Source organism: Monopterus albus, unplaced genomic scaffold, assembly GCF_001952655.1.
Source record: "Monopterus albus unplaced genomic scaffold, M_albus_1.0 scaffold121.1, whole genome shotgun sequence".
In the NCBI taxonomy this organism is placed as follows: domain Eukaryota; kingdom Metazoa; phylum Chordata; class Actinopteri; order Synbranchiformes; family Synbranchidae; genus Monopterus; species Monopterus albus.
Genome location: NW_018128001.1, coordinates 1,896,005 through 1,906,424, shown reverse-complemented (window position 1 = coordinate 1,906,424; position 10,420 = coordinate 1,896,005). Strand labels below are relative to the sequence as shown.

The 10,420-nt window shown below is 45.0% G+C and overlaps 1 protein-coding gene across 1 annotated transcript in view; it reads left to right on the top strand.

The window, feature by feature from the left end:
• Positions 1-10,417, top strand: part of ddx27 (DEAD (Asp-Glu-Ala-Asp) box polypeptide 27) — a gene marked incomplete at its 3' end in the record, with an annotated part of 12,496 nt that extends 2,079 nt beyond the window's left edge. The window contains exons 2-20 of the mRNA XM_020612178.1: positions 1,485-1,634; positions 3,413-3,472; positions 3,556-3,718; positions 5,850-5,902; positions 5,974-6,060; positions 6,249-6,354; positions 6,433-6,606; positions 6,770-6,920; positions 7,023-7,122; positions 7,210-7,351; positions 7,430-7,583; positions 7,664-7,745; positions 8,192-8,369; positions 8,599-8,705; positions 9,149-9,245; positions 9,329-9,420; positions 9,998-10,118; positions 10,212-10,308; positions 10,381-10,417. Of these exons, the coding sequence (XP_020467834.1) occupies positions 1,485-1,634; positions 3,413-3,472; positions 3,556-3,718; positions 5,850-5,902; positions 5,974-6,060; positions 6,249-6,354; positions 6,433-6,606; positions 6,770-6,920; positions 7,023-7,122; positions 7,210-7,351; positions 7,430-7,583; positions 7,664-7,745; positions 8,192-8,369; positions 8,599-8,705; positions 9,149-9,245; positions 9,329-9,420; positions 9,998-10,118; positions 10,212-10,308; positions 10,381-10,417 (2,151 nt within the window). The remainder of the gene's footprint in view (positions 1-1,484; positions 1,635-3,412; positions 3,473-3,555; positions 3,719-5,849; positions 5,903-5,973; positions 6,061-6,248; positions 6,355-6,432; positions 6,607-6,769; positions 6,921-7,022; positions 7,123-7,209; positions 7,352-7,429; positions 7,584-7,663; positions 7,746-8,191; positions 8,370-8,598; positions 8,706-9,148; positions 9,246-9,328; positions 9,421-9,997; positions 10,119-10,211; positions 10,309-10,380) is intronic.
• Between the last annotated feature and the right edge of the window lie 3 nt (positions 10,418-10,420).

Sequence of the window (10,420 nt, the reverse complement as noted above, 5' to 3'; positions counted from 1 at the left end):
TTAAACACTTTCTTTCTTTTAGTGATTTTGAAAAGGCAATTCATGCCTTTATTAGCACTAGACTAGATTATTGTAATGCAGTGTATACTGGCATTTCTCAAGCCTTATTGTCCCGATTACAGTTGGTCCAAAATGCTGCAGCTCGTCTTTTTAACTAATACACGGCACCATGAGCATATCACTCCAGTCCTTGCCTTACTATGAAAAGTAGAACATTTAGAAAGCAGAAGATGAATATGTAATTTAGTAAAGTTATGATTCTTTGTCTTCTGCTTCATGCAGCTTCAAATGCTTTTCTTTTATTTTTTCCACATTACTTGTGAAGATAATTACAACCACCTTGCATAGAATAATTATCAAAAAGCTTGGTAAAAACTCAGTAAGAATTAAAAAACAGGTAATGTCTTTATTATACCAAAGCCAGTTGTAATTAAAGATATTAAGCATGTTTTGATGTTATTGAGAGTTAAATATTAGATCACTTCTTAAAACATATTTGTGTTCACAAGCTTTTAACAACTTCACTGATTGATGCGTTTGTTTTGATTATGCATTCTTGCTGTTATTGTTTTATTGTGTAAATGTGTTTTTATCTGGTTTTATTCATTTTTATGTTTTACTGTAAAGCATCTTTATGTTTTTCTGGAAAGCACCTTGTATCACGTTTAGAAAGGTGCTATATAAATAACCTTTGCTTCCTTACCTCAGAACTGTGCATGAACTGTGCACAAGCTGTTAATTTCTGACTGAAGCTGCAGTTTCCCACAGAATTGCAGCGGTAGCTCAGGGGGTGAGGGGTGCCATGCTTAAAAAAAATGATGTGTATAATAATATTATAGTGCAGTTCATCTGACCTGTCCCTCCTGCACTAGCCCTCCCACAGCAGCAGTGTGTCGGCTGCTGCCCTCCTCCTACATCTCTCACTTCCTGACCCTCTGCTTCAGCAGCACTGGTTGGAACCAATGAATATCTCAGTTGGATCACTCTTCATACTGATCAGTGTTTCCCCGTGTGTTTTTTGACATCCCCCTGGACTGAGGTAGCAAACGTTCAGCGTCACAGATCAGGAACTAGCATCAACTTTTGCACAACAGTCCGTACACATCCATGCTATTCACAGCGTGCTGACCTCGGCAGCAGCTGTATTCTAACGTTAGCCTAGCTAGCCTTACTAGCTTGCTAATAACTTATTAGAAGAGTTGGAGCTCTGCTATTGACAGCGTTATATTATAGAAACAAACACAGAGATGGAGCTGTCTAGAGAGAAACAGAGCGGTACACGGAGGGACAGTGAATACATGCGCTACGCATGGCCCTGCGCTGAAATGAGATTTAACCTATTTTAAATTAATATGTGGCGGTTAGTGTTGTGGTGGTCCGCCTCAAATAAATCACTGTGAGCTATGTGTGACCAATAACTACTATGTTGTTCTGTATTTGTTGTGAGTTAATGTGTGTGTATTCTGTGTATTTGTGCACATCAGGGGGAGCAGATCATCCTGAACAGGAAGAAGAAGTTTGGGAGTTTCAGGTCAAGAGACTTTAACTGTGACTTCAAGTTTGGAGAGAAAGACAGGCTGGACCATGACGACGACTGGGCGATGGCTGATGTTATCCAACAGCTCAAGAACAAGGTTAGAGAACCACAACCTGCAGCAGACCGATGTTCTCTTGGCTCTGCAGCCGAAGCAGGCAGACCAGTAAATGCCAACAGTGACCTTTACCTTCACTTCCCATCAGATGATTAATCATAAATCCACAGTGTGCTAACTGTTCAGGAGATTGTTGTAATTACTGATTGTTCCAGAAGCAACACACAAACCAATAACAATGTGACTATGTATTAAAATAATGAACAGCAGTTGCTGGTTGTTGTCACGTTCTACACCCTCTGATGATGTTCTGTTGATTTTCTTTACCGATATTTGCCCTGAACATCCTTTTCACTGCATCTTCCCCCACATGACCACATACAGTCCCAAAGTAGTGAAATTAATTCCAACAGGTCGCGTAGCTCCAACAATAACATCATGGGTCGTTAATCCGCGGGTTAACCAGCAACACATCACATGTTGCAGACACACTGGCCTCAAGCAGTGAAAACAAACAGGTACTGTGCTCCAGGGGAATCCAGCATTGATCAGCTGATCATTCACCACCGCCTGGGCTTCACAGTCCGGCTGCAGTCCGGTAAAACGGCGAGTCCCTGTACAAACAGGTACATTCCCGGACATGCAGTAAGCTCAGGCCCGGGATTTGTCTCCACACCCTCTAATCATACGCATGTAAACAGTGAGCTATTAGCCTAGCCATGTTCAGACTAAGTTTCAAAGGTGTGATAAAGTGCATTCATCTCTATGGGGGATTACGTTCACGGCACCGCAGGGGGCTTTGGAGAAAAGATGCAACTTCTTGCAGTGAAAAGTTGGATCTGGTTCAACTTTTGCTGCACTGGAAGGTGACATCTTCCAGCAAAGGCGCTGTATTGACCAATCGCTTATGGGGTACAATCAGGGAAGTGGACGCCCACGGGAAGAAGACTCTTTTGTTTACCTTGTTAGCATGAGCATTCACTGCTATTCACTGTTGAATTTGGGCCACAGGTAATGCACAATAACGATACACTGTGTGTTTTCATTAGTACTGGATGTTAAGTGGGGTTTTTATCCATCAGTGCCAACACACTGGTGGTAGAACTGGTGCTAAGGTAGAGTCAGCTACGTTAGCAGCATGGCTAACCAAAACACAAGGTAAACTCATGGGCTGGAAACATGAATGAAGCCACTCACATCGACTCATCCCTTTGTCGTGCACGCATACAACACTCCCCTTGCACTCCCTCATCAGCTGACCAACGCACCCCCTTGCATTAAAACAGCAGGGAGTTGCCTTTTTGCCAGATCGGAGTGAATGTATGTAAGGAGCTGAGCAGTTAACACAGTAGTGGATGTGGCAAAGCAGAAATTATCAGTGGTCTGTATGTTCATTTAGTGGGTGTTCTGTCTGGCTTTTTACTGGTGGAGGTTTAACTGCACATTCATTACAGAGCAGAGGTGTGGCAGCCTCAGGTAATACGTTTCACCTGCTCCCCGCTCTTCACTCTGTGCTCCATGAAGAGTGCAGCACGACTCTGTCCAACACAGAGAGAAGCTGCTCAACAATCACCAAAACCATATTTCTGATCCACTAGTCTCACTCAGTGGTCTCTTCGATTAGCCTACTCTACGTGCTCCCTGTTCTTACAAACGCTGTAGAGCCTGCATATATAACAATGTCTGGGGGGGAAGGTTACGTGAGCAGCAGTCACAGAGATGCAACTCGGGCAGTGATGGCACACAGGCGAGTGCTCAGTCGTGTTTTGGCTCTGTACGCTGTCCATTTGTTATATATCAACCATGGTCTGTGTTTGCAGAGAACAGTGACAACTCTGGATCAGAAAATAGAGAAAATCAGAAAGAGGAGGAGATGTGAGGTGAGTCCACTGCTCAGGTTTTACTTCCTAATTGGTCATGTTCTCCTTCCTGTGTTTAAGGTGGAGTTTGTTTTGATTTACAGGAGAAATCGGCTCAGGGTGACACTGCTGAAGACTCTGGAGGGAAGAACCACGATGAAGAAGATGAAAAGCAGGATGTGAAGCCTGCTGCAGGAGAGCCTGATGGACGTGATGATGACGATGAGGAGTTTGACTCCAGTGATGAGGAGATTCTGACCAAATCAGGTGAGTCAGGTGGTGAATTGTATTTTGAAGTTTGACAGGAAGCAGAAACATTTGACTTGTGTTGATCCATTTGTTTTAATAATCTCATAGCCCTTAAGACAGGGGTGTCAAACTCAATGGCACATGGGGCCAAAACTCAAAGCACACTTCAGGTCGCGGGCCGAACAGGATAAACATTTATTGAACAGACTAAAACTAAACGTTTTTTGAACATAAATATCAATCTAAACAACTAGGATACAATATTATTCCAAAATAAATAAACTTAAAATCAGCAACCCTATTTCTGCTAAGGCTTACATTTACAAACACCTGCTTTTTGTCTGGACACAAGACGTCGCACACTTTCATCATGCAGCTCTTCAGAAACTCTCCCTCGGTAAATGTCCGGGCTGATTTTCTCCTCTGCCACAATAAAACTTCTTTCACAGCAGCTTCACTGTGTGATTTAGCTTTGGTGAAAACGTCTGCTGTGATGTCAGATTCCTCTTCAACTCCTCTACCTTCTGTAGCTTCTGCTCTGCATTCACGTTTTTCAGCTTGTCCTGATGTTTTGTCTCGTAGTGCCGTCTTAGGTTATATTCCTTAATTACAGCCACATTAGCTCCACAAATAAGACACATGGGTTTACCGACAACGTCAGTAAACATATACTCAACCTCCCACCGGTTTAGAAAGGCTCAGAATCAACTCTTCTCTTGGCCATTGTTTGGGGCTAGCTTTGACTTGAAATTAGGGTTGTATACATCAACCGACGCTTGATTGATCTGATGTAATTGACACGGGAATGATGGCAGGTTGCCTATCGTTCAGTAAGACAGCTGTTGAGCTGCATTATGGGATTTGTAGTTTGTGTGTTATCGGCACTTCATTCGCAGGGCCATTAAAAAAAGATATATAAAATGATCTCGTGGGCCGGATGTGGCCCGCGGCCCTTGAGTTTGACACATGTGCCTTAAGATCTCGTGGGCCGGATGTGGCCCGCGGCCCTTGAGTTTGACACATGTGCCTTAAGATGTCATTTAATTCTGAACAGAAGTCCCATCTAGGAGTTTAAGTTAGAGTTGAAACTAGGGATGCACCGCTACCACTTTTTTCAGACCAAGTAGGAGTACTAACATTGGAGTACCGATATGCAATACTACGCAGTGTTTTTACTATAGGAATTACAACTACCACAAAAGTACAGTGACATTATAGACTGTTTTCATTTTCCTAAGATTTTTCTATGCTTAAATAAATAACAGGAAGCTGTGTGAGTGAACTTAGAACTTCCCGTGTATACAAACGCAGCACTGCCACCACTCCTGTTAGATACAACATGAACCTGTCAACATTGCTGTAGCTATACATGTTGTCATACAGTGGGTTTTAATCTTTTAGTACTGCAGCCCTCTTGGGATGAAATTATTTGGTGATCCCACATAGGACACCAGAAAAAGCTCATACTGTCACAGTCAGCATTTTAAAATTTGTAATTAAAATTGGGTGCATGTTGACCTGCAGCCTTTGCACTCGATGCACTGCTGTAAAGGAGCTACTCGGTCTCTGCCTCCAAGTCACAAGGATTCGGCTCCTTTTCATACACAGAACTCATTAGACTCTGCTGTTAGCTACATCAAAGTGGCATTTGTTTTCTTCTCATTTACAACAATTAACAGGACGAGCGCCGTGTGGGTTGACTGTGTTAACACACACCAGGGGAGTCGACCGCGGGCAGAGTTCGAAGCATTTTGTTATTTTCCTGCTTGTTCAAGTTTGGCAGACTGCTTGTACCCTCTCCATTATAGGCAGTGTTGCCGCCCATATCGAGCGTTGTCGTCATCTTGTCCCGGTGTGCGCACAGTGCACACCGTGTGTCTGTGAGCACCCATCCCTCAGACACACAGAGCAGAGAGCTCGCTAATCGCTTTTCTTCTCCACCACCTAACGACCAGCTCACCCAGCATGAGGTTTAAGTAAATGTCACCATTAAGCGGTATCAGTGCGTAGTATCAGACAACTTGAATCAGCACGAGTACTAGAGAGCGGTATTGGACCTGATACCAAATACTGGTATCGGTATCAGGACATTCTTATTTAAAATGCTAAAAAATGTGACTGAAGTTGTTGACTTCCTGTTTCCTGTCAGACACCTTGAGAGAGAAAGAACGACAGGGGAGGAAGATGAAGATGGGAGAGGAGGTGAGGAACAGGAACTGATGTCACTGGTTCAGGTACCTGGTCACCATGGTAACAAGTGTGTTTGTGTTCAGGCTGCAGAGTCCTTCTATGAAGATGCGTCTCAGTACAACGATCAGCTGACCTTTGAAGACATGAACCTGTCCAGACCCATCCTGAAGGTAAAACTGCAGTGTCTCTTAAATCCAGTACCTCAGTGACCTCTTCCAGCTCTGCCTCTTTTGTGGAGATGATGCAGGCTGAGTCTGACCTGCAACCCTAGAGCACCAGGTGTTCAGCAGTAGCTCCCCTCCCATGGCCCTGGTTTCATTGTTCTTGTGGTTTGAGACCTCCTGCTGTGTCCCCACAGGCCATCACGGCTCTTGGCTTCAAGGAGCCGACTCCTATCCAGAAGGCCTGTGTTCCTGTTGGCCTGCTGGGTAAAGACCTCTGCGCCTGTGCTGCAACTGGAACAGGTAACACTGGTATAGTAGGACCAGTTCAGCATACTGGAACTAGACAGATTATTAAAATCATTCATCTCTTCTCCTTAGGGAAGACAGCAGCCTTCATGCTGCCAGTGCTGGAGCGTTTGGTTTATAAACCCAAGACGTCCCAGGTGACCCGGGTCCTGGTTTTAGTTCCTACCAGAGAGTTGGGGATCCAGGTTCACTCTGTCGCCCGTCAGCTCGCCCAGTTCACCTCCATCACCACCTGCCTGGCTGTTGGTATGACTGGTTATGGACTGGTTACTCATTACTGACAGACTGACAGTTCTTTGACTGTCTGTATTTGTTAAACTGTTAAGAGTCTATGTGGCTTTCTGGACTTTGAACTCCAGATTCTGGTCTTGGCCTGGTCCTCAGGTAACCTCTCTTGGTTTGTCTCCAGGTGGGTTGGACCTCAAGTCTCAGGAGGCTGCACTGAGGGCAGGGCCAGATGTCCTGATCGCTACACCTGGTCGGCTGATTGATCACCTCCACAACACGCCAAGCTTCGAGCTGACCTACATTGAGATCCTGATCCTCGATGAAGCTGACAGGTAAGCCGCTGACACCTGCAGGTGCAAGAGGTTGGAATCAACCAACAAACGGCATTGGGAAAGACTCGCCAGTTTGACCTCAGCTGTGCGGTTCTCTCTCAGGATGCTGGACGAGTACTTTGAGGAGCAGATGAAGGAGATCATCAGATTGTGTTCCTACAACAGACAGACCATGTTGTTCTCTGCCACCATGACAGATGAGGTACACATGCAAACCTGTGTCCACCGGCATGTTGGTGTGTGATCCATGTCCGTCGGCGTCAGTTTGTCGTGTGACCTCTGTCCGCAGGTGAAGGACCTGGCAGCAGTGTCATTGAAGCAGCCAATCAGGATCTTTGTTAACAGCAACACTGATGTGGCTCCATTGCTGCGACAGGAGTTCGTCAGAATCCGACCAAACAGAGAAGGAGACCGAGAGGCTGTGGTGGCTGGTAGGTACCATTAATACTGCACTACTACTGTAGTAATTCTTTTAATACCACAGTACTGATGGCTGTGTGCGCCGGTAGCTCTGCTGACTCGGACGTTCCAGGATCACGTGATGTTATTCACTCAGACAAGAAAACAAGCTCACAGGCTGCACATCCTGCTGGGACTGTTAGGCCTGAAGGCTGGAGAACTGCATGGAGAACTGAGCCAGAACCAGAGACTGGAGAACCTCAGGTACACAAACAGAATATGTCCCCCTAACCTGATCATTTGAAATAAATATTTACCCTTGACCTTCTCCTTGTGCTCTGCAGGCGTTTTAAAGATGAACAGATTGATATCTTGGTGGCGACGGATGTAGCGGCCAGAGGTCTGGACATCGATGGTGTCAAAACTGTGAGAGTCACTTCCTCGTAGTAGTACAGCAGGAGAACCTTAAAGTTACTACTGCGTTACTATGAAAAGTTACTGTAGAGTGAGTACAAGGCTACTCCAGTATAAATAAAGCATTACTGTAACGTTCCTCTGCGTGAGGTTACCCTAGGATTACTATGGATTGTAGTTTCAAGAGCCACTGTGATTGTAACTGCAGTGTTACTGTAGCGTTGTTAAACAGTTATGTATTATTAATTTTTTTTACAGGGGTCAGTGTTGGAGAACTACTGTTACTAAGATCACTGCAGCAACAGATATTGTAGCTGTAAACATTACTACTAGTACTGCAGTACTCGTACTGACTGTGCATTCTGTTACTGAATTCAGATTTGAACAAAGTTGCGGTTTCCTGATCAATCCTGTGAAGACAGTCTCGCTTACCTGGCCTCTATCGGTCTGTCTCCCAGGTGATAAACTTCACCATGCCGTCCACAGTCAAGCATTACGTCCACCGCGTCGGCCGCACGGCGAGGGCCGGTCATTCAGGACGTTCGGTGTCTCTGGTTGGAGAGTCAGAAAGGAAGATGCTGAAGGAGGTTGTGAAGTCGGCCAAGAACAGTGTGAAGGCCCGAGTCCTGCCACCAGGTATGCACATGAAGGAGAAGGAGATAGGGTGAGAAAGAGGGTAGTGTGCCTGTGAGTAGTTCAAGGAACCCAGGAGAGATGAGTTCTGAGCAGCAAGAAGGTAACAGCAGCGAGATGTTTTCTGGTAAACCTGAACAAAAACTGTAAAAGCACATTGGTGGTTGTAGTTTTCCACAGGTGTGCTATGACTACTCTCTCTCTCCCCCCTCTCTCCTTGTCTGTCACCCAGAGGTCATCCTGAAGTTCAGAGATCTGATCTCTAAACTGGAGAAAGATGTTGAGGCTGTAATGAAGCTGGAGAGAGAGGAGAGAGAACTGGCTGCATCTGAGGCCAAGGTACACATGAGCACGTGTACACAGTACTGCTTTGACAATGTAGAACAACAAACGCCTGGTGTCCACAGCTGTCGGCCGAGCAGAATCAAGAATTCCCACCTCCACATACAGAGCAGAGACCTGTTAGAAAATATTCTTTAATAAAAAGCTACAAGAAGCCTGTGGCCATAAAAACCAAAGGAGAGACTATGACTCCCAGGATGCATTTCACTAAAATGACTACAAATTATTGTAATGTAATTCACTTCACATAAATCTCCACTCAGTAATTCATAATGCCAAAGTGAAACTGTGTTTTTAGAAATTAAGGCAAACTTCTTAACCATCAAAAACTGAACTCGGAGTTGAAAAGCTGCTAAAGACAAACACCAACAGAGAAACAATGAAACCGGAGGTTTAAAGACTTCATGATTTTTCATTTCACTGTCTCACTGCGTTTGTAGTTGAGTGTGGCTCAGAAGCGCCTCGATGGCACCGCCTCCTCCTCCCAGTCACAGAGAGTTTGGTTCCAAACTCAACAAGAGAGAAAACAGAGTCGAAGTGAGTACTAATACACTCTGTAGTACTCCACTGTCGGCAGTACTCTGCTGTAGTATTTTAATCCCTGGTCTTCATCTTGCCAGTGTCGAAGGCTCTGCAGGAGTTTGATCTTGCACTGAGAGGGAAGAAGAAGAGAGAAAAATTTGTGAAGGACGGCAAGAAGAAGGAGTTGACGGTAACGACTCATTAGATATGTGAGAGAAACCGAACAATCACTTACCTCTCAGTGGGACAGAGCAGGTGTGTCTGTCATTCCTCCTGATTTAGACAAGTGAGAGCTTCCATTAATTTCAGCCTTTTTAGTCCAAAACGTTCAGTTTTTGCTGCAGCTCAATTAAACATGGAGGGGGAATGTTTCTCCAATGCATCTGACTCCGCGTCAGTTCACGTGTAGGTCGGTTCAGTTGTGGCGAGGGACTGACACCATTACTTAAATCCTACCCCACAAGTTAAAGATATTTGTTTTTTAAAAAGTCAGTAGCAGCTCGGTCTATTTTTATTCTCTCTCACTTTACCTGAATGCAGCACAGCATCAGTGTTTTTACAACAGATGGAAATTAGCTATTAGCTAACTCTGGCGTGAGACATCTCATTATTTTATTAGATATTTTAAATCTGGTTTCTGATAAGTAAACATTAAAGAGTTTTAGCATTTGACTAATGTTTAATGTGAATCGTCTGATCTTTGGTCTCCTGAAGGTCAGTGAGTACTGAAACGTTACTATCTTTGTCTGTCCCCTCATCTTCCTCAGTCTGAGGAGCGCACTCAGTTTGAGATTTTGAAGGCTCAGATGTTTGCTGAGCGGGCGGCCAAGCGAGAGAGACGACCAAAGAGAGCAAGAGCGATGCCCGAGGATGAGACACCGATTGCAGGTCACAAACACTAAAACGTGCTGACAAATACAAGCACAGGCTGAGACACACAAACATGTCAAAGTGCCACTAAACTGGACTGTCTCTGTGCAGCAGCCAATCAGAAGGCAGGGAAAGGAGGCAGGAAGTCCGTGTTTGACAAAGAGCTGACCAACACCAGCAGCAAGGCTCTGAAGCACTACAGAGCTGGGTGAGACTGTCTGTCTGTGCGCCTGTTCTGTGTCTGTCTCTGGGCCTGTCTCACACACCCGTCTTGTTACAGACCCTCTTTTGCTGACAGGAAGCGGCTTGGTTTGGACAGG